Source organism: Canis lupus, chromosome 2, assembly GCF_003254725.2.
Source record: "Canis lupus dingo isolate Sandy chromosome 2, ASM325472v2, whole genome shotgun sequence".
NCBI classification, from domain to species: domain Eukaryota; kingdom Metazoa; phylum Chordata; class Mammalia; order Carnivora; family Canidae; genus Canis; species Canis lupus.
The window spans coordinates 53,079,560-53,103,042 of NC_064244.1; the positions used below are offsets into that span (position 1 = coordinate 53,079,560).

Here is a 23,483-nt window from a genome sequence, read left to right on the forward strand (position 1 = left end):
GCCGCAGCGAGGTGCGGGGCGGGCCCGCCCCTCCGGGCCGCGAGCGAGCGGGAGTCCGGCTGACAAAGCCGGGCGGGGCGCCCTGGCCTCGGCCCCGCCCCGGGAGCGGAGCCCGGTTTCCGTGCGGCGGGCGGCGTGCGCGCTCCTCCCGGCGGCCGCGCAGGTGAGTGGACCCGGGGGGAGGGGCCCGGCGGCCCCCACAGGTGCGCGGGTGGGGACCAGAGGCCCGCGGCGCTCGTCCCTCCGCCCCGCCGTAGCCTGCGGCCGAGGCCGGTCAGAGGGGAGGCCCGGGGGAGCGGGGCCGACGCGCAGGGGCTCCCGCAGCCCGCCTTCGCCGAGGAACGCGGGCGGGTGCGCGGGGGTGGGGGAGCCCGGCGCTGGGGGCAGGTGCGAGGGGCGGGGGGGGGAGCCCGGCGCCGGGGCAGGTGCGCCGCGGGCAGGTGCACGGGGCGGAGATCCCGGCGCTGGGGTCCTGGGATCCCGGCCTGCGCGCCGACTCAGTTCCGTTCGCTTTGGGGCGTCCCGTCGGCTCTGCAAAGGGGCTGGTGTGTGGGACGCGCGGACCCCAGGGTCCTGCCGATCGCGCCTGGGCCGTGAGCACCCCCGGGGCCTCCCGCTGCCCTGGGCCCTGCGGAGCCTCACGGCGCGCTAACCCGCCCCTGGGTCCGTGCGGCCTCCGGCTCCGGCTCCGAGCCCGGCGTCCCCGAGGAGGGCAGCCCGGTCCCCGGTGCCCGCCCCGACGGCCGCGGTGAGGGCGGGGTGGCCGACCCGTCGAAGAGCACGTCTTTTGTTATTCCATGATTCTTCACATTGACTTTCTGCTTTTTATTTAAAAATCATTTTTCTCCCTTAAACCTCGATAAGGTGTTCTAATCCAGATGCGCCACTCTGCACAGGTGAAGATAAGGTGAATCCATTAGAGCCCGGAGCACTCTTTTTTTTTTTTTTTTTTTTACTGGTGTGGGGAAGTAAGCGATGGGATCTCCTTTAGACGCATGTGCGTCAAACAGGTTGACGTCTGTAAGACTTGCTCACCTTACTTCTGTGTTTTTGGTTCGACTTTTCATAGCAAAACCGTATTTCAATTATTTATTTACCTATTTATGATAGTCATACAGAGAGAGAGAGAGAGAGGCAGAGACACAGGCAGAGGGAGAAGCAGGCCCCATGCACCGGGAGTCTCACGTGGGATTCGATCCCGGGTCTCCAGGATCACGCCCTGGGCCAAAGGCAGGCGCCAAACTGCTGCGCCACCCAGGGATCCCCTGATTGAAATTTTCTATAATTAAACCTTTCTAATCCCCTGCGTTAAAAAAAAAAAACCCGAATTCTTTCTATCTCCATTGCTACCACCATGGTCCACTGGACCAAGTCAGAGGCCTCTTGGCCCCTTGTCTCCCGGAGTATGCTGTGGACATAGCATCCAGACTGATCCTGCTAAAACACGTCACATCGTGTCACTGCTCTACTCAGAACGCGCTGTTGACTTCTCTCACTCCCAGCAAAAGCCAAAACCCTTCCCATTTGTTTTCGAGGCCCTAATAATTCAGGTGGACTTAATTCTGCCAATTACCCTCTCTCTCTCTGCTCTCCCCCTGGCCTGCAGGGCTTCATAGGTCTTGAACTTGCCAGGCACTCCTGCTGCAAGGCGTTTGCACTAGCTTTTCCATCTGCCTGGATCACTTCCCCTGATGCCTGCCTGGCCTCCTCCTTCCCCCCTTCATTTCTACATTCAGACGTCACGTTCTCTATGAAGACGTCCCAGGTCATTCTATTTAAAATTGTATAAACCCTGCCGGCAAAGTGCTTTTCTTAATCAGCATTCTTTGTTCCTTACCGTCCAGTCGGTGTATTTCATTTCCCTTATCTGTTTATCTGGAATCCTCCCTCCATCCCCCATTGAGATTTAAGTCCCATGAGTGCAGGAATTTCCGTTGGTTTTGTTCATGGATGCACTTTTAGGACGTCTGGTGTAATGGCAGGTGTTTGGTAAATATTCGTTGAGTGATAGGTTCCCATCTTACAATGTGAAACAAAGCCTTAGTGGGGCACTCGAGCTGGTCATGATCTCAGAGTTGTGAGATCCGAGCCCCACATCGGGCGTGGAGCCTGCTTAAGATTCTCTCTCTCCCCCTCCCTCTCCTTCTGCTCTCTCTCTCTCTCTCTCAGTTAAAAAAAAAAAAAAAAAAGCAAACAAACAAAAAAACCAAAGCCTTAGGAATTTCTAAGCGGTTCAACACCACAAAGGTGAGATGCTCCAGTTAAACTTTGAGACCTTCATGGTGCCAAGTACAGTGCTACGTGCCCAGTGCGTTTTCAGTAAGTGCTCGCTTCTAAGCAACGTGAGAGAGAAATTCATTGTGCCTTAAACCTCGTAGTTACATTAGCGAAGAGTGTCCTTCTTTTTGTCGACAGAAAGTGGCTGGTTTTGTGAAGGAAATCAACAGGTGTAGGAAAAGTGCTTTTTCTCTGCTTTATTTTTTATTTTTTATTGCTTAAAGCACTTTTTAAATTTTTTTGAAAAACAAGATGTGGGTTTTTTTGTATATTTTTTTTTTACTGGAGTTCGATTTGCCAACATATAGCATAACACCCAGTGCTCATCCCGTCTCTGCTTTATTTTTTAGGTGGATCAAAGCCCCTCTGAGATACTTTTGAGTGTCACCGTGCAGCAACAAGGTGCCTTTGGGTGACTGCTCTATAAAGATTTCCACACGTGATGTACATGGTGGCTCTGTGTTGTACTTTTGTGGAATCTTAACCTTCAGTGATTTTTTTCCCCCTCTCACAATTCAGTTTTTTAAATCTAATATCAAGTATTCATATTTTAGAGGGGAAGCCACAACTCCCCTAAACGGACTTTCCTGACTTCAGAAAAAAGGGCTTCAATCCCTGTGTGTAACGGACCGCGTCTCCCGGGCCATTCCAGAGCAGGATTTGAGGTGAGGGGAATGAAGAGTATTTGCTGACCCATCAGACTCTGGTATGCTCAACTATTAAATATTTTGATTTCGATGTTTCGGGAAAGGATTCTGCTTGGGGGTGTCTTGGGATCCTGCATTATTAAAATTCAGCTTCTTGTATGGTTTCTGCCCTTTGTTGTTCATAGGGCTCACAGGTAAATTAGACTTATCAATGTTTTCACTCAGAACTAAGATCTTGGGGATCCCTGGGTGGCTCAGCAGTTTAGTGCCTGCCTTCAGCCCCGGGTGTGATCCTGGAGACCAGGGATCGAGTCCCACATTGGGCTCCCTGCGTGGAGCCTGCTTCTCTCACTGCCTGTGTCTCTGCCTCTCTCTCTCTCTCTCTCTCTCTCTCTCTCTCTCTCTGTGTCTCTCATGAATAAATAAAATCTTAAAAAAAACAGAACTAAGATCTTAATTTTGACTGCCCTTAAAATCATAGAGAACAATGATGATATCCCTGGCTCCTATGTGAGGTATGTTTAAAATAGTTTATGTTCTCATTTTTACATGTCTCGACACAATCAGACATGATCATACTGGTTCCCTAAATATGGTCGTCTGCCATTAAGTGAATAAAATCAAGGGGATCCCTGGGGGGCTTAATGGTTTAGTGCCACCTTTGGCCCAGGTCGTGACCCCAGGGTCCCAGGATCGAGTCCCACCTCCGCCTCCCTGCATGGAGCCTGCTTCTCCCTCTGCCTTTCTGTCACTCTCTCTCTCTCTCTGTGTATCTCTTGTGAATAAATAAATAAAATCTTAAAAAAAATGAATAAAACCAAGCCTACCTGAAAGAATGACTCACTGGGCATGAGCGATGACTTTAATCTCGGCCACAGGTGTAAAGGTCACCAATGTCATCGGATGATGGAAGGTCCAGGAGTCGGGACAGGCACTACGATGGCGTCCCAAGGGAGTCCCCGTCCGGCGACGGCCCCACAGGTACCCTGCGGACGCTCGGCGACAGCGAGCTGGCGGTGAGCGCCGATCCCTTGCCGCCGCCCCCTCTCCCATTACAGCCGCCCTTCGGCCCAGACTTCTACTCAAGTGACACGGAGGAGCCGGCCATCGCCCCGGATCTCAAGCCCGTGAGGCGCTTCGTCCCGGAGTCCTGGAAGAACTTCTTCAGAGGGAAGGCGGCCCCGCGGTGGGGCAGGGCGGGGTCTGACGTCGGGTACATCTCGGACGGAGTGGAGTGCTCCCCGCCGGCCTCTCCTGCGAGGCCCGCCCGGCGGCCCGGCCGCGGCTCCCCGTCCCCGCCGGGCCCTCGCGGGGCGTCCCACGGAGACGCCGGCGACGCCGAGGCCGCCTGGGCCCCCGACGCCTGCAGTTGGCCGGGCGGCCGCGCGCGCTCGAGCAGCGAGCGGGAGGAGGACTTGCGCCTGAGGTACTCCTTCATGAAGTCGTGGGCCGGCCTGCTGCGCGTGCTGGGCGTGCTGGAGCTGCTGCTGGGCGCCGGCGTGTTCGCCTGCGTCACGGCCTACCTGTACAAGGACAGCGAGTGGTACAACCTGGTGGGCTACGGGCAGCCCTACGGCCTGGGCGGCGCGGGCGGCCTGGGCGGCCTGGGCGGCGGCTACTACTACGGGGGCCCCAGGACCCCCTTCGTGCTCGTGGTCGCCGGCCTGGCCTGGGTCAGCACGGTCGGCGTGCTGGTGCTCGGCATGACCACCTACTACCGGGCCATCCTCCTGGACTCCAGCTGGTGGCCCCTCACGGAGTTCGCCCTTAACGTCGCCCTGTTTATCCTGTACATGGCCGCGGCCATCGTGTACGTCAACGACACCAACCGCGGGGGCCTGTGCTCCTACCCGCTGTTCAACACGCCCATGAACGCGCTGCTCTGCCGGGTCGAGGGGGGCCAGGTCGCCGCCCTCATCTTCCTCTTCGGCATCACCATCGTCTACCTCATCGGAGCCTTGGTTTGCCTGAAGCTGTGGAGGCACGAGGTGGCCCGGAGGCACAGGCAGTACCTGGAGCCGCGGGAGGTGAGACCTGCGGGCCCTTCCCCTTCCCGGTGGGCCGCTCCCGCGAAACGCCTCGTCCTCAAGACAAGGTGTTTATAAAAGCCCTTGTGTTATTTTATTTCGTTTTATTTATTTTATTTGTTTATTAATTTATTTTTATTTTGTTTTGTTTTAATTTTATTTTACTTTATTTCATATATTTTGTTTTATTTTACTTATTTATTTGCTTTATTTTACTTTATTACATTTATTTTATTTTATTTGCTTTATTTTATTTCATTTATTTTTTTATTTTTGTTTTATTTGTTTTTTATTTATTTTATTTTATTTGCTTTATTTTACTTTATTTTACTTTATTTGTTTTTTTTATTTTATTTATTTTATTTGTTTTATTTTACTTTATTTTATTTATTTTATTTGCTTTATTTTACTTTGTTTTTTATTTTATTTCATTTTATTTGTTTTATTTTACTTTATTTTATTTTATTTGCTTTATTTTACTTTTATTTTATTTATTTCATTTCCTTTATTTTACTTTATTTTATTTGTTTTATTTTATTTTATGTATTTTACTTTATTTTATTTTATTTCATTTATTTTATTTTACTTTATTTTATGTTTTATTGTACTTTATTTTATTTGTCTTATTTTACTTTATTTTATTTTACTTTATTTTATTTATTTGTTATTTTATTTATTTTATCATTTTTAATTTTTTTTAAAGATTTTATTTATTTATTCATGAGAGATACAGAGAGAGAGGCAGAGACACAGGCAGAGGGAGAAGCAGGCTCCACACAGGGAGCCCAACATGGGACTCGATTCCGGGTCTCCAGGATCACGCCCTGGGCCAAAGGTAGGCGCCAAACTGCTGAGCCACCCAGGGATCCCCTCATTTTTCTTTTCTTTTTTCTTTTTAATTTTAATTTTAATTTTAATTTTTATTTTATACGATCTGAAATTCGAAACTCCTAGCTCCCCGTATCCAACCTGCTTTCCGTGGGACGGCCCATGCCACTGCCATGTCACTTGTCGTTGACACCCCAGGCAGGTCCCAGATGTGTAATCCGATCTATGGTTCATTGGCTGCACCATTGCCGCCGCGATGCCCAAGGGGAGCAAAACGGCTACCCGATTTCTGCATCGGAGAATAATACCGTTTTCAGTACAGTAAACGTGTCCTCGTGGAAGCAAAAGGTTGAAGACAGCGTGGATGCTTGAGTGCAGCAAAGGTTAATTAAAAATAAATTAAAAAAAAAAAACCTTTTCAGTTATCGGAGGAAAGTGTTCATTTACAGGTTACGATGAGTGCCGCTCTCTTTCGGTGACTAAAATTAAGAAGAATACAGGGATCCACATTTTTTCTTTTTCTTTTTTTTTTTTTTAAGATTTTATTTATCCATTCATGATAGACAGAGAGAGAGAGAGGCAGAGACACAGGCTGAGGGAGAAGGAGGCTCCACGCAGGGAGCCAACACGGGACTCGATCCCGGGACTCCAGGATCCTGTCCTACGCCAAAGGCAGGCGCCAAACCGCTGAGCCACCCAGGGATCCCCTTTTCTTTTTTTTTTAAGTGTTGAGGGCTGAGTTGCAGTGAACATGCACTGTGAACACTTGCCCAGGCATTTGGATGTTTTATTCTTATTTGGGGGTTGGGGGAAGATGAGTGTACCCAAATTAGAATGGGAGCCTGGCACTTGTTTTTATTTCTGGATTTAACTAATTAAATAGGAGAAATAATAATAATTAGTAATAATAATAATAATAATAATACCTGGAGGATCAGATTCTACAAAAGCCATATTTAAAATTATTTTATTTGAGTGCTCGCTTCGGCAGCACATATAATAAAATTATTTTATTTGAAGAGTAGCAAAAATGTTAAGAGTGTGTTCTTTTAGCTTCATTATACCCTGAAATAAGTTAATGTTTTGTTTTCTTCTAAGGAGGAGTGTGTAGCAGTAATTTCTTTCTTTCTTTTTTTTTTTTTTTTTAAGATTTTATTCACGGAGACAGAGAGAGACAGAGATACTGGCAGAGGGAGAAGCAGGCTCCCTGCAGGGAGCCTGATGGGGGACTCGACCTCAGGACCCCAGGATCACACCCTGAGCCAAAGGCAGATGTGCTTAACCACTGAGCCACCTAGGGGCCCCTGTATCAGAAATTTCTATATTACCAAAAATATCTTATTAATTTTTTCTTAATTTTAAGTCAATATATTGTGTGCGTTTTTCTTTTTGTGCTTTTCAAAGATTTCCTACATACTGTATAATTATAAATTTTATATATATATATATATATATATATATATATATATATAGGCAAACCTGTAGATAAAAATGAAATCCTGTCTTTATTCACTCAGTAACCTATTTATTTACTCACTGACCTATACATTTTGTGTCTAATCTTTTGCATGAATCTTATGCATAACAAGGAAAAACTTTCCTGGTTGTATGAAAGATACTTTAATGTGTTATAGGAAGAACCTCAACATTGTTTCAACGTGATCCATGCTCTCTTGTCACAAAATATATTAATCCCAGTAGAACTCCACATAGAATCAAGTTATTTCTAAAAATTCATCGCAGCACATTAAGCCTATTTCTTAAACTCACCTCTGCATACACAAAATAAAGAATTTAAAATTTTGGGACGCCTGGGGGTGCTCAGTCGTTGAGCCTTTGGTTCAGGGCGTGACCTCGGGGTTCCAGGATCGAGTCCCGCATCAGGCTCACTGCATGGGGGCTGCTTCTCCCTCTGCCTGTTTCTGCCTCTCTCTCTCTCTCTCTGTGTCTCTCATGAATAAATAAATAAAATCTTAAAAAAAAAAAAAAAGACTTGAGTTACCTCTCACGTGGGAGCTTGTGCCAGTCTCTGTGTTGCTGTGACTTCTTAAAAGTGAGAACTTATAACGGCCTGTAGGGTTTTTTTCCCCTATTAACTTTATGACTATGACTGTTTCAAACTAATTACACAAGGTAATAGGAGCCAAGAATAAATGTGGCCTCCAGCTGATTCAACGCGATTTGCCTGGTAGTCAGTCCCTGTCCTGTGTGTGATTCCAGCTGTGCTGTGTGTTCCCGCCTGGCAGGGAGTTAGAGTGAACCCCCACCCTCCACGTCTGGTAGCCCCTTGGACGACACCGGGATCCAGAGGAGTAGCGTCTGTCAAGTAGAGAAGCAACGTCTGTGAAATGGCAACTGGGCTTTAAATGCAAATGGATGAAAATATTTCCAACCAGCCCCATACCCTCTGAGAAAATCATTTTAACTCTTTTTTTTTTTTTTTTTTGTTCTAGGTAAGTGAACCATCATTGCCATCAAAAAGGAAAACGGTAAGAATAAGGATCGCATTATATTTGATGTCTAGATTTGCTAAATACTTTCTCCCCGGTCTGTTGACCTGTGGAGCAGATCCTCACTATGTCTCTGAAAGCGAATCTGTTACACTGAGTCTCGAACTGAATGTTGAGTTCAACTTTGAGCTTTTTTTCTCATTGTGAAAGGATCAAATTAGACATAAACACAATGTATATTGGGCAAGACCGTAAGTTCTTATACTTCTTGTAGCTTCTTTTCATTCTCTGGGTTAAAAAGATTATGCACATGAGCAATTGGCTCTCTTTATATTTAATACTTAATTTTTTTTAACTGAAGAACTGATTCTCTCGAACTTTCCATAGCCTTTTTAAAAGTTCTTTGCTGTCCTTTGCTGTCCTTTGCTGTCCTTTGCCGTCCTTCTCAGCTCACTTCCAGATGATGCCAAATTCTGTTGTGGCAGGAAGAAAATTCCTATTCCAGAATTGACTAACAGCACAGCAGTGGTCAAGGTATCTCACTTTCCTTGCCTTGATTTCTTGTCAAGTCGGAATAATAGCAATAAATCCCTACCTCACATGTCTGTTGAGAGGATTACATGAGATGCTGTCGTTACAATTATTTATGTATATGTAAATGCCTAATATATCTTAATCAAAATTTCACCTCATTGAAAAGTCCATTTTTTAAAATATTGGGCGTTATTTCTAAGTAAGAGGTTGAGAATCCAGCCTTTGGAACTTTTTCTTTGGAAAGGGAGTGCGTTTACTTGGTTTAGAATTCAAAGGGTCTCTAGTCCGAAGTCTTCTCTCATGCCAGTTCCTCAGCTTTACAGCTCTCCCGACTGGAAGGAACTGGTGTCATCAGGGCCTTGTGGTTCCTTTCAGATGTACGTTCATATTACCCATACGTGTAAATATATGCATGCACACACAGATGCTAGTACCTCATACACATGGATATGGCCCTTATATTTTCTTTCGTAACACTATGTTTCTAAGCTGTTTCCTTACTGGTACATAAAGAACTGGATTCTCTTTTTATAGCTAAATAGTATTGCATTGTATGAATGTGTACGCTTGTTTTGACTGCCAGGTTGCCTCATAGGTGAAAAACGATAATATCTAAGGTAGTTATAATGTGCATTTTTCTTATAAGGAGTGAGATTGAGCATTTTTCATGTATTATGTTGGCTTTTCCTTCCCTGTTAACTTTTTTGTATCCAGTCCATTTTTTTATTGAATTGCTCGTTTTTTGTTTTTGTTTTTTTAAGATTTTATTTATTTATTCATGAGAGGCACACAGAGGGGCAGAGACACAGGCAGAGGGAGAAGCAGGCTCCCTGCAGGGAGCCCGATGTGGGACTCGATCCCAGGACCCCGGGGTCATGCCCTGAGCCAAAGGCAGACGCCCAACTGCTGAGCCACCCAGGCATCCCTGGATTGCTTGTTTATAAAGTCCTTTAAGTGCGTACATTTTGAAAATACCTTTTATAGGTGGTTTTTTTTTGTTTTCAACTTTATTCTCCAGCACAAATATTATATGAAAATGTTTGGTTCACAGTAAAGTGAGGGATTTCTGGAGTGGACAGATGACACTTTGTCCAAGGGATTGTGGTGAATACATCTGTGTCGACATTCATTCCTTGAACAAGCTATGTCCCAATTAGATGGTGGGCTAGTGATATGAATACTATGTGGTGCATCATCTCCATTTCCTGGGAGTTTACAAATCTAGTGGAAAAGAAAACCATAGACAAAGTGTCTGTGTGTGTATGTGTGGAATAGAGAGTAAGCAAGAACTACAAAACTAAACTTGTTTCTCAAAAAAATAAAATAAAATAAAAGATTTATGTTCCCTGCTATTTCCTGGGGAAATCAATTTATTGATGATAATGTCTCAAACTCAGCATTTTTAATTGTCAGAGCATCTTTTGGGAATTGTAATTTTGTTTTAAAGATTTATTTATTTATTCATGAGAGACACACAGAGAGAGAGAGAGAGGCAGAGACACAGGCAGAGGGAGAAGCAGTCTCATGCAGGGAACCCGATGCGGGACTCGATCCCAGGACCCAGGGATCACGCCCTGAGCCGAAAGCAGATGCTCAACCACTGAGCCTCCCAGGCATCCCTTTTGGGAACTGTAATTAGACAGAGTTTTTAATGGGTCAGTTGCCTTAAATTACTTCTGACACTTAGGTTATCTGAATTGCAGTTTGCAGTGGAGCCTTGCCGAGATCCATAAATCTTTAGAAATCATGATACTTGAGCAGCCTTGACTAACCAAGGATGGGATAAATGAGGCTGGGCTCGGGTGGTCTACAGAAGACTGAGGACTTCCTCTATCCCAAGGCAATATGGACCTAGAGCTACACGCCAGTGCACTATGCATATTGTTCCTATGGTTACAGTGGTATTACTATGTGCCTGTGGCTTTTTCTTTGATCTTATTGTACTTTGTTTTAACTTCCTGATTCCCTTGTGCGTTAATTTTTGATATTTATATATTATTGCTGTCAGGATGTGCATTTCAGTTAGGCTTGTTGTAACTCAGTGGTACTCAATATCAGAGTAAGCTAAACGGATGCTCACTTTTAAACTATTATATAACAGGTAGATAGGCCAACAGACAGTAAGAAAGCAGCTGCCTTTAGGAGGGCCACCACCTAACTGTGGGAAGCCAGGGGAGAAGGAGACTTAACTTTTCATCATATACCCTATTGGCCTTTCAAATTATATGTCAGGTGTATGTATATATTACCTTTTCAAAAATTTTTTAAGTTTTTAACGATTTAAATTAATAAACAACTTCAAATAAAATTGACAAGCAAGGTAGAGCATATGTTTAAAGCATTAATAATACTAACCCTTTGAGATTTAAGCACAGCTTCCTTAATTTACTCTATGGCTGCCTTCCAGTATTAGTACAAAGACCTAGGTGAAGTTGACCAAATGAAGAGAGCCCTCCTCCCAGTTGGGAGTCATCATGGGAATGGCTTGGTCAGATGCTGGCCAATACTCATTCCCTGTTGCCAGTACTACTGCCTTAACCCTTCAGTAACTCCTGCCTCTCAGAGGGACTGACCTGGAAACCCGTGAACCCACCCTGGCCGGGAATGACCGTCATGGCTGCATGGCAGCCCGGTGAGAGTCCTAAAATAATGCTGATTGCGTGGAAAATACCCAGCTGAAAAGGACTTTAGAAGACAGTCCCTGAGGATGATATGAAACCTGCTTCCTCATGCTAGCACTCTGACTTGCTAACCCTGACATCAGATTATGCTATCACCTATTCACAAGACTTTCTAAAAGTTGACAGACAAATCAAGGCGTGACAAGTGAGTTTCAGGCGTACAACATGGTGATTCGACTTCTCTAGACGTTTATGCCGTGCTCACTGCGGCTGTAGCTGCCATCCGTCCCCACACAACTCTTACACGGACTACATTCCTTACGCTGGGCTTTTTATCCCTGTGACTTAAATAAGTTCACTGGAAGGGGACCCCCACCCCCCCCCCGCCACTCACTTTCACCCATTTTGCCCAACCCCCAACCGCCCTCCTCAGCGTGTTTGTTTTTTCTTTTTCTAATTTGAAAAGCTTAGTAATTATAACCATACCATTACTTAGCCTGGTGCTTAATTACTCTCTCTTACCCCCCTTGAGGTTTCCTTGATACCTGCTGACAAGACTCGTTTTCGCTAGAAGCAAAGAAAGGTCCCGTGAAACCTGGGGCTGTGTGTTTGTAGTCGGGAATACTGTTTGAGAGGGGCGCGTCCCAGGGCTGGAGCCTAGTGCAGCCTTCCAGGAAGAGCCTAAAGAGGTTTTGATTCTTTTGTCTTATCTGTACTTTCAGATCTTTTTTTTTTTTTTTTTCCTCAGTGAGGATTTCTGAACTGATGATCGGTGATATTTCACCCAAATACAGTGGAGAAAAATCTTAAGAGCACAAAAACAGAAAAATTTAAAGCAGATAAAATAGTCCCGGTGAAAATCATCTGACTTCTTAAAGCTCCCTTTTTATTTATTTATTTATTTATTTATTTATTTATTTATTTATTTATTTATTTTATTTATTTATTTTTTTTATTGGTGTTCAATTTACTAACATAGAGAATAACACCCAGTGCCTTTTTGTATTAAAAAGTGAATCTTAGAATCAGGGCTGGGCAAGTAAAGAAGATGAAGAGTTCCTGCTTGAAAAACTTTACCTAGGGGAAAAAAATTTTACCTGGGCAGAGTTTATGATTTTGACCCAGAAATCTGAGCTTGACACCTGGGGCTGCTGCCAAACTCAAGAGGGTTGGCTTGCTCCCTAGTGGCTCCCTCCACCAGCTGTGTGGCAGGTGGATTGTTAAATATTTAGAAGCTAAAGAGGGATGCCTTGAAATAGAAATCCATTTATTGAAGCCAAGAAGAGGCTCCCCTCATTTTATTTTACTGTTAAAGATTTTATTTTATTTGAGAGGGAGAGCACGAGGCAGCAGGGAGTGGGGGGTGCAGAGGGAGGGAGAAGTGGGCTCCCCACTGAGGAGGGAGCTAGATGCCAGACTCGATCCCAAGCTCCCAGGGTCATGACCTGAGCTGAAGGCGGACACTTAACCAACTGAGCCAGCCACCCAGGAGCCCCGAAGTTCTGGGTTTTAACCATGGCTTTTCCACTTCCTGGCTGTGAGGCCCTAGAAAATTTACTTAACCTCTCTGAATCTTACTGCTTCCAGCGTAAAATGGAAACCCCTGTCCCGGCTTCCACCAGCCTCACCGGTGTGGTTGGTGTTCTGGGCCCTGCCCATTGGGGTCCCTGAACAGCCTTTCCCCAAAGCTGCACATGCGTATCAGCCTGCCCTTTCCAGACTGGGTTCCCCTGGGTGTTGACACTCCTGCTTCCTGTCCGTCGGTATTTTAGCACTTGGAGGCCAGTGGCCCACAACTTCCTCTCCGGGCCTTTTCATCTTGTGCTATTTCTCCTGTTTTGAATGTACCATTTTTTAAAACAGATTTTTTTATTTTATTTTATTTGAGAGTGAGAGAGAGAGCGCGCACGCACAAGCAGGGGGAAGCAGCACAGGGAGATGGAGAAGCCGACTCGGGCTCCATCTCAGGACCCAGTGATCGTGACCTGAGCTAAAGGCAGATGCTTAACCAACTGAACCCCATAGGCACCCCTTGAATGTACCATTTTTTACCAAAAAGACCTCAAGGAACTTTCCCGTTGGGCAATCGGGGAGACTTCAATCAGAGCACCACAGGTTCAGGACTCTTGGAGAACTGAAAGGCCTCCACTGCCTTTCCTCCGGGTTGGCTTGCTTTCCTTTCTCAGGCAGTGAGAACAGTGTAACTTGCCTCCCTTTCCGACCTACTTGGGGACTCCGTGGGGTTGGTGCATATGCAGCTCCCCAGGACCCTTTTTTTCCCTCTTTCCACTTAAGGAGCCTTGTTCCACTCTTTCCCCTGAATTTCTATTTTTTTAAAAAGATTTTATTATTCATTCATGAAAGACAGAAAGGCAGAGACACAGGCAGAGGGAGAAGCAGGCTCCACGCAGGGAACCCGACATGGGACTCCATCCCGGGACTCCAGGATCACGCCCTGGGCCAAAGGCAGGCACTAAACTGCTGAGCCACCCAGGGATCCCCCTGAATTTCTAATTTTGAACTACGTTTTGTATTATCTTATAGCTAGTTGGGGGTATAAATCCTAAATAAAGTGTGTAAGACCCCACATTTAACATTTCATCACCCGCATGTGACACACACACAGCTGTTTACCTGTCAGGTGGTCCCCCTTACCTGCCACGAAGGCATTCAGAACAGCTTTGTGACCATAAAGCATGCGTTTCGCAAGTGAAATACTAATCGTGGCTTCCACCTTCTTCCCACTGTTTTCGTCTAAGAATAAATTCGTGGGTCTTTTTTTCCCCTTCTCCCTCTGCCTCTGTTTACAAATAAATCCTCTTTTTCTCCCAAATTGTAGTGTGAAGTGGCCATCACCGGTGACAGACAGAGAGACCAAGAGGTTAACTTCAAGGAACTGAGACCAACAAAAATGAAACCTGAATTCCTGAGTGGGCACATCCCTCCCGGCCACATCCCTAAACCCATTGTGATGCCCGACTATGTGGCGTGAGTGTCCAAACCCTTCTTCGAGGTAGAAAGAGAGAAACACCCCCACATGGGCGTTTCATCTTCCTGTTGGTCTCTAAGGCCATGCCCTCTGCTTAAAATCATTTCTATATAAACAGTTGTCTGTTGCCCAGGAGGTAATATATTGAACTGAAGATACTACTGCGTGGCCAGGGAGGAGCAAGCTAAGCTTGTTGCTGGTTCAGCCTGTTTTCAGTGAAAAAGTTACAACGTTGGTTAACTTTTCTCGCCCCCACTCAGAAAATACCCTGTGATTCAGACAGAAGATGATCGGGAGCGCTATAAGGCTGTGTTCCAAGACCAGTTCTCGGAGTACAAAGAGCTCTCTGCCGAAGTCCAGGCGGTCCTGAGGAAGTTTGATGAGCTGGATGCGGTGATGAGCAGATTGCCGCGTTGTTCAGAAAACCAACAGGTCAGTGCCTGCAGCCACCTGGGGGGAGCCGCCAGAGGAAGGATCGAATCTGACCTTCCCATGGGTGGCAGGGAGGCCACACGAACCCTGTGCCTTTGCTGTCTGTCTAGGAAAGTTATTTGAGATCCTCAGGGGCACACGAGTCAGGATTACGATTCACATTATGTAGTTTCCTGTCTTTTACCCTCAATTATTATTATTATTTTATAAGATTTTATTTATTCATGAGAGACACAGAGAAAGAGAGGCAGAGACACAGGCAGAGGGAGAAGCAGGCCCCCTGCAGGGAGCCCGATGTGGGACTTGATCCCAGGACTCCAGGATCACGCCCTGAGCCAAAGGCAGGTGCCAAACCGCTGAGCTACCCAGGCGTCCCTTTACCCTCAATTATTAAATAGTTTAAATAGTCATAAAACAATTGTTTTCTTTTTATTTTTTTAAAGATTTTATTTATTTATTCATGAGAGACACAGAGAGAGAGAGAGGCAGAGACACAAGATGAAAGAGAAGCAGACTCCATGCAGGGAGCCCGATCTGGGACTCAAACCCAGGACCCTGGAGTCATGCCCTGGACCAAAGGCAGACGCTCAACCCCTGAGCCACCCAGGGATCCCCTATTTTCTTATTTAAGTAAACTATGAGTTTGCCTCAGATGCATACTGAGTCTATCAGGGTCCCCAAGGAGACCGATGGCACGCTTAAACTAAGATCAGTCAAGAGAGATTTATCCACAAAGGGGGGAGCATCCAGTGGTCATGCCTTCTCTGCATTGTCCAGGGCTAAGTGATGGCCAAGTGGTCACTGCCCCAGATCCAAAGAGCGCATGGTACGTGAGGATGGATCATAGATCTGAGCTGCTGGGCCCAACCAGACTGGTCGCCGACATGGTGGCAGAGGAAACCAGGGGCTCCCTCCCTTTCTGTCCCGTTCTGGAGTTGGTGGGGGGTTTCTCATCTTAAGATTTCTGAAATGAGGAATGCCCTGATAATCAGCGGCATTTTTTTTTTTTTATCAGATGTACGTTTTTTTACTGAGACACAGTTCACATACCATAAAATTCACCCATTTATTTATTTATTTATTTGAAATATTTTATTTATTCATGAGAGACACAGAGAGAGGCAGAGACACAGGCAGAGAAGCAGGCTCCCCGTGGGGAGCCCAATGTGGACTTGAACCCAGGACCCTGGGGTCACGCTCTGAGCCAAAGGCAGACGCTCAACCACTGAGCCACCCAGGTGTCCCTTCAGTGTACATTTAAATCACTTTAAATTACAAAGTTCTCGGGATCCCTGGGTGGCGCAGCAGTTTAGCGCCTGCCTTTGGCCCACGGCGCGATCCTGGAGACCCGGGATCGAGTCCCACGTCGGGCTCCCGGTGCATGGAGCCTGCTTCTCCCTCTGCCTGTGTCTCTGCCTCTCTCTCTCTCTCTCTCTGTGACTATCATAAATAAATAAAAATTTTTAAAAAATTAATTAAAAAATTACAAAGTTCTCAGGCAGCCCAGGTGGCTCAGTGGTTTAGCGCTGCTTTCAGCCCAGGGCATGATCTTGGAGACCCGGGATCGAATCCCACGTCGGGCTCTGTGCATAGAGCCTGCTTCTCCCTCTGCCTGTGTCTCTGCCTCTCTCTGTGTGTGTATTCTCATGAATAAATAAATAAAATCCTTTAAAAATAAATAAATAAATTACAAAGTTCTCTAAGCGAAAATACCTAGACTAGTAGCATTTTCCCAATCTTGGAGCAAAGGAACGGTTTTGTCTATGAGACGCCAGTACCAGGAAGCAGGAGAAATCCAGCAAATATTGCAGGTCAAGGGTTGCTTAGTACCATTTGAAGGGTCAGTAAGGTCCACAGGTCCAAAAAGGTCCCCCAAATTTATAGGCCCTCAGAGGAGTGCAGGAAGGATTGAGCAAGGCTGTAGGAAACCGGTTGGGCCCATGCTGGGGAGAGCAAGCTGCTTAACAGACATGTCATGGAGCAATCCAATCGTGCCATGTAGTTTGAGCCTAGCCCACGGGGCTCTGGTTTGTGGGCTCTGTGTAGTAGACAAGGTCTCGGGCATGCGGGTCTGTCTTTGAGGACTGCCAGGGTCCCCATTAGAGAGGGGCTGAGACTGGGTCCTCCCACAATATTTCTATACAGCATCAACAACCGTCGTTTCCTCTGGTTTGCACACAGCATGGTAAGTACCTAAGTAGCCAAACGCGAGGGCCACAGCGAGTCTCAGAGTCTCATCACGTACGTCTCTAAAGTAGAGATAGTGACTATATCACGAAAGCCAACTTCTCATCAGGCATCCGCTGCAGCTGGCAAGGCCCATTCATTTCCTAACGGGGCCTCAGGAAGGTGTTCAGCACAGCGGGCTGGTGTGGAGGCACAAGTTCTCTCACAAACCTGGTTGTGTGCCCTTGAAAAGTTTACCGCATGACTTTCCTAAGCCTATAAAATAGGAATATTGCTTAAAATCATCTCTCTGGTCCTCGCTGTCTTTTTTTTTTTTTCTCCTCGCTGTCTTAAATTCAGTTTCTCTGACAGACTCTAGGAAAAGTTTTGCCGCCCTTACCTCTGCCTGCGTCTCCATCACAGCACCCCCTGGCCCCAGGCAGCCCGCCCACTCCCAGTTAAGGGCCTCTTCATACAGGTGACAACTGAATGAGCAGGGTCATTCTTGATGCTGGCATCGAGATCAAAGCACAATGAAGCTCACGCAGGAGGCTTTGAAGAACTAAAATATATTGCAAAAAGAATGTTGGGTGGGTGATGAGAAATGTTCTCAGGGTAGGCTTGTAGAACTAAAAATATTATATTTTATATTTTATTTATTATAGTGTCCGACAACTCGAGCGCACAAGTTTCCTTGGATAAATGAGGGCCTTGCTCTAGTAATCTGCTCCCTTTGGATAGACTGTTCAATCCATTAATAAATCTCATATGTACCGTAAAACTTAGAAGGAACCTTACTAGTTATTTTTTGAAAGTCGAATAGTCTCAACCGCTTAATCCCCGTGTGTAATGTGGTTATGACATACCAAGGACTGTACGAGGACCATTTCAAATATGTGAACCTTCTCACCACTTTATGAAGCACTTGGGGTTATTATTTCCACCTCAGTAAGGAAACGGAGTCTTAGGATAAAAGGCTTGAGCGTCAGACAAGTGGCAAGCAGTGGCCCTGGGATTCAGTTCAGGTTTCACGCGGGCGGGTCCTTCTCTCTTGTTCACCCCTAGATCCCAGTGCGTGGCGGGTAGTAAGCCCCCTAATCGTCATCCAGTTCATCGAATTCTAGTGCATGAATATTTTCATTATAGTCTTCAATACAAATTATTCCCTGTTTTAATTCCCAGTGTACGCTGAGATACTAGGAGACAATCTGTGTAAAAGCAAGTGTCTTAATTCAAGTATCTACAATATGTTATTTTTAGGAACATGAGAGAATTTCAAGAATCCATGAAGAGTTTAAGAAAAAAAAGAACGTGAGTAAAACCATTTTCTTCGGGATCCCTGGGTGGCTCAGCAGTTTAGTGCCTCCCTTCGGCCCAGGGCCTGATCCTGGAGACCCGGGATCAAGTCCCACAAAGTCCCACATCGGGCTCTCTGCATGGAGCCTGCTTCTCCCTCTGCCTGTTGTCTCTGTACTCCCCCCTCTACATCTCTAATGAATGAATAAATACAATCTTTTTAAAAAAATCATTTTCTTTTCAAAGTATGTTCCTCTCCAGATACAGTGATGTCAGCTGACAAACCTTAGAGTCTTTCAGCTAAAGTCGTTTGTTTTTAGTATTTCTTCAGATGCTACATACTAGAGAATAGGAGTGGCTCCTGAATGCTTTTTCTTCTCCTCTCTGTCCTGAACACATTCTGTTATAACCTGGTTTCTAGCAACCTAGAGAAAGGAGCACCAATATAGAACTTTTCACTGCCACTTCCTTCAAAAAAAATTATTTTATGTTTTTTACTCCATCCTTAATTGCATAGGTCAGTAGAGGCTGGAGAGAGCTTTTATTCATCTTTTCCGTATGTATTATTTGCTTTTAATATATTTTAAAGTACTGAAGGTTAAAGTTGTCTCAGCTCTCTGTATTTCCTACTCAACTTTGCTGTGAAACTAAAAGTTTTCTAAAAAATAAAATCTACTTTAACAATGCAGAGAGCATAACTGTTATTAGGAAGATTTTCAAACCTGTTGTAGAAAATCTGCTATGAAGGGTCAGTTTCTGGATGATAATCTACATTTTCTAGGTTCTTCACTGAGGAAACTAGAGTCTAAAATAATGGCTGTGTTTCTTTTCCAGGATCCCACGTTTCTGGGAAAAAAAGAACGCTGTGATTATCTGAAGAATAAACTTTCTCACATAAAGCAAAGAATCCAAGAATATGATAAAGTAATGAATTGGAATGTACAAGGTTATTCTTAAACCTTATTTGAAACCACTTTTTTAATATTAAGCTTAATATTTATTTACTGTCCTTTTCGTGCCAGTCTGTGCTGAGAAGCAAGTGCTTCCTGCATCGGCTTCTAGTTGATTTAGCTGGTATATCATGCCATGTTTGTACGATTTCACTTCAGACATTTCAAAACAAATTCGTATTTACCGAGGGCCTTTACTCAGGATGGAAGAAATGCTACATCTGTGTACGTTTTATATCTATCCTATTAAAATTTGTTTAGAGATCACATCCTCACAGCATGATGAGCACACAGAGTATCACTTCTGGTGCTGCTTTTTTTCATCTTTAACTCGGGCAGGCTCCTGGGATTTCTCTAGAACACATTTCTCTTCCAAGCCAAGGTGTCCTGCCTTCTCTTGAAAGGGCTTTGAATCCGAGATCAACATTTTCAAGTCTTATGATCTCAGGCAAGTTACCTCATCTCTCTGTGCCTATTTTCTGTAAAAATGGACCTAAGAGGAGTACCTACCTTGGAGAGGGTTGTTCTGAGGGTGAAATGAGTCCTGTCTGGAAAGCACTGAGTGGAGACCCCAGTACATTATACACAGTCCATCAGAGGGTGCAGACTGCAGAAGCGATCGTCACTTGAACAAACTGCCAAGGAAGGGTTCTTAATGAGCAAGCTCCAGCAGCTACCCAGGAGGCCCATGTGTCTCATGGATTTCTTTTTCTGCGATCGAGAACTCTTATCACCTGTTGCCAGAGGTGGATGCTTCCCTGTGGTCCTGGGCCCACTGAGGTCAGTATCACAGAGGTCCCCCGACCCCACAGCCTGGCCGTTCCTGTCCACGTCCAGGACAGGGATTGTGTGACCACTGTTGCCTCTCCTGCCCCTGTTGGCTGAGACTCCGTAATCCTACATTTACTTAGAATGTCCTTTTGATGTATTGTAATGCTTCACCTTCCCAAGCATTATCTTGGCTGCGACGCTTTATCTGCAAGAAGTGTTTTGTTTCTATTAGTACGAACAATGGACTACCTTAAAAAATGTTTTTAAAACGTCGTTGTTAATGGATCCTATTCGGCGGCATCTACCTTGCGGACAGATTCCTAGGCACAAAAGTATAACATAGCTGCCATCTGAACAATTACTGTTTAAATAATTTTCTAAAGCAATGAAACCAAAGAGAAGCAGTTGGAAAAGCCAGAGGCCTAAGAAGTGTTGGATATTGAATGGACTTCCTAGTTTTTCTTTATCACTGAAATCTCATTTAGTGTTTATTGTTGATATTTTAATGCAGCGGCTCTCAGAGTAAGCTTACAGCCCTAAGTGTCTTGAGAGGTGACCCCTAAGAAAGTGCAAGGCCCCTCTAGAAGCCCCTTAACTGAAACAGCTTCACTTTCTTTTTTATATGTTAGGGCCGCATGTTAACATTTCACTTAAGCACACCAATACTTTTTAAAAAGGGGAAAAAGAAAAAACCCAAAACCATGAAATAATGCCATTTTGATAGATTCTAAAGAGTTAGGTTCGTATAGAAATGAAGTGTTAAAGAAGTTTAACTTTGTGAAGCTTGATTCTACTATAATTGTAAGCGTTAATCTTTGAAAACTAATGTTGTAACTTTTTAAATTTTTTCATGTCAGTACCTGGGCATATTAAAATTTCGACGACTTGTTTTTTCTGCGTACCCTTTATTGTTTGTTTTTCTAGCATTCCTATGTTGACTGGGCATGTTCTGGAAAATATTCCCCATTATCAGAAAACAAACTGAAAGTCATCGGAAACCTGTAGGTCATGATGTTCAGGTGATGATTTCCTCCTCCCCCATTATTTGCAAAAATTCAAAGCCAAGGCCACTGTGTACCGCAAGCCGAGAGGCTTACAACAACAGACACGTATTGTCTCATGGTTCTTGGGGCAGAAGTCTGAAATCAAGGTGTCAGCAGAGCCAAGCCCTCTCAAACCTTATGGAAGTTACTTTGCTGGCAATCTTTGACGTTCCTTGACTTGTGTGTTTATCGCCCCAGTCCTCCACGTTCACGTTGCCTTTTCCCTGTGTCTCTGTCTTCACATGGCTGTCTCCTCTTAAGGACAGCAGTCATATTGGGTTACCCACCTACCTTCTGTCCAATGACCTCATCTTAACTAATCACTCCTAGAAACACCTTATTTCCAAGTAACATTCTTAATGTGCCAGAGGTTAGAACTTTTTTTGCGGGGGAGGATACAACCCAACCCAACAGCCACCATTAGCATGTTGTGAGATCCAGAAGCAAAGATAATATCCCTGTACATTTTTCTTTCTTGCATATGACTTTAACATGTATCCTGACTTTAAACTTAATATGAGAATGTGTCAATATACATAAAATTTAGAAGGAAGAGAAGTACGTATTCTTCACGCATTCCTTTGCCAGTTAGGTGCCAAATGCTTTTGTTGGCCAGATGCCGTTCTAGCACTGAAGATACAGGAGCTGGTGACACAGAGAACCTGAGGCTATTGTCCAGGGGGATCTGTGTGAGAAGAGCACGGCTTGGCGATGAAGCACCCGCTTTGGTTATGTGCATTTCTAGAAATGGTTTGTGTATTCAACCTGATGTTGAGATGCGCCAATGTTCAAAAGGTAGGCAACATAGGAAGAATCTGGAATTTTTTTTCTGATTTGCACCTTAAAAAAAAAAAAAAAACTATTGTAGAAAAAAATTTTAAGGGAAAGAAAAAAAGCTAGTAAGTAGAAAAGCTTAGAAAATAAAGAAGTCCCACCACTTTTGGGGCACCCAGCTGGCACAGTCAGTAGAGCATAGGACTCTTGATCTCAGGGTCGTGAGTTCAAGCCCCATGTTGAGGATTTATTTAAAAATAAATAAAGTCCCACTACTATCAATTCAACTCCCTGGTGGGATATACTGTTGGGAATATAACTTTCTGGGCTTTTTACGATACATATAATCATTTTTAAATTGTCTACTTTAATACTTTAAATGTTCTTTTTTTTTTTTTTTTTAGGATTTTATTTGAGAGACAGTGAGTGAGAGAGCCCACCAGCAGGAGCAGAGGGGGAGGAGGGAGAGGGAGAGGGAGAAGCAGGTTCCCCTCCTAGGCAAGGAACCTGATGTGGGGCTCGATCTTAGGACCCCAGGATCATGACCTGAGCTAAAGGCAGACTCGTTACCGGCTGAGCCACCCAGGCATCCCTTTAAAAGTGTTTTTAAAGAAAAGTATCTGAGAGATGACACCAGCATGTGATAGAGCAGTTCTCCTGCCCTAGAAAAGCTGGGAGTGGTCAAAGGTAGGAGGGATGGTGCAGCCTAGCAGATGGAGAAGGTGGACTTTTGAGCTCGCTACAACCAAGACTCCGTTCCTTCCTGTGTGATCTTGACCGTTGAACCTCTCGAAGCATCAGCTTCCTTATCTGTGACATGGTGATACCACTACTACCCGATGAAACTGTTGTAAAAACTAGAGCGATGTATGTCAGATACCAGGGAGGTGCTGGTTGGATAAGCCGTGGCTGGATATTCAAAATAAACTTTTCATTGAGTTTCATTGAGGTAGGTAACGAGTTGGCTGTTTTAAAGGTACAATATCAAAGTGACCATTTGATAATACCAGTAATAAAAGGCTTTTTCAGACAGTATATAGGTCGTGAGTTTATTGTCGAAAATTTAGAAAATGAAGCTAAGCTCATACTTCCCCTTCCAAACACACACAAAATTGCCAATACTTCTACCCCAGAGATAGTCCCCGGTAACACTTTGGAGCATATCCTTCCATTCTCATCTCACTCGGGCATGTACTTCTATACATACATAAAGAGTTTTGGTAGCCACAAAATGTTTTTTTGAATTATATAATATGTTGTGTTTTAACTAATAATAAGCCAGCTGATTCCATTTTTCTGAATTTAGAGTTTTTGTTCTCCATTTTAATGCAATTCATAATTGTTTTAAAGTTTTTGATGTTCACATTATAAAAAGCAAGGAATGGGCGTTAAATCTAGGTTCAAGCCGTGCAACTTTAGGCAAGTCACTTAACTCCTCTGAGCAATGGGAGCCGATGAGATTTAAAAAAAAAAAAATACCTGAAATCATACCGTGAATGAAAATTCTCAGACGCCTGGGTGGCTCAGTGGTTGAGCATCTCCCTTTGGCTCAGGTTATGACCCCGGGGTCCTGGGATCGAGTCCTGCATCGGGCTCCCTGCAGGAAGCTGGCTTCTCCCTCTGCCTGTGTCTCTGCCTCTCTCTGTGTGTCTCTCACGAATAAATAAATAAAATCTTT

General features: G+C 44.8%; 1 protein-coding gene across 3 annotated transcripts; it reads left to right on the forward strand.

Moving 5' to 3' along the window:
• The first annotated feature begins 55 nt into the window (after window positions 1-55).
• On the forward strand, window positions 56-20,878 carry MARVELD2 (MARVEL domain containing 2). 3 transcript variants are annotated; one of them, XM_025447007.3, is made up of 9 exons: window positions 57-163; window positions 2,628-2,679; window positions 2,832-2,942; window positions 3,803-4,951; window positions 8,233-8,268; window positions 14,224-14,372; window positions 14,634-14,805; window positions 18,232-18,282; window positions 19,102-20,878. In XM_025447007.3, the coding sequence occupies exons 4-9, from the start codon at window positions 3,818-3,820 to the stop codon at window positions 19,222-19,224; spliced, it is 1,665 nt and encodes a 554-aa protein (XP_025302792.3). In that variant the 5' UTR covers window positions 57-163; window positions 2,628-2,679; window positions 2,832-2,942; window positions 3,803-3,817; the 3' UTR covers window positions 19,225-20,878. The 3 variants fall into 3 exon arrangements, with proteins under 3 accessions (XP_025302794.3, XP_025302792.3, XP_035569827.2); XM_035713934.2 differs by having other exon boundaries at window positions 2,628-2,983; XM_025447009.3 differs by lacking the exon at window positions 8,233-8,268 and having other exon boundaries at window positions 56-163; window positions 2,628-2,942.
• Window positions 20,879-23,483: the final 2,605 nt, after the last annotated feature.

Coding starts and splice junctions, on each gene's coding strand:
- MARVELD2 (XM_035713934.2), top strand. CDS start 3,818: ATGTCATCGGATGATGGAAGGTCCAGGAGTCGGGACAGGCACTACGAT. Junction 8,269..14,223: donor TGCCATCAAAAAGGAAAACG/GTAAGAATAAGG, acceptor CCCAAATTGTAG/TGTGAAGTGGCCATCACCGG. Junction 14,373..14,633: donor GTGATGCCCGACTATGTGGC/GTGAGTGTCCAA, acceptor GCCCCCACTCAG/AAAATACCCTGTGATTCAGA.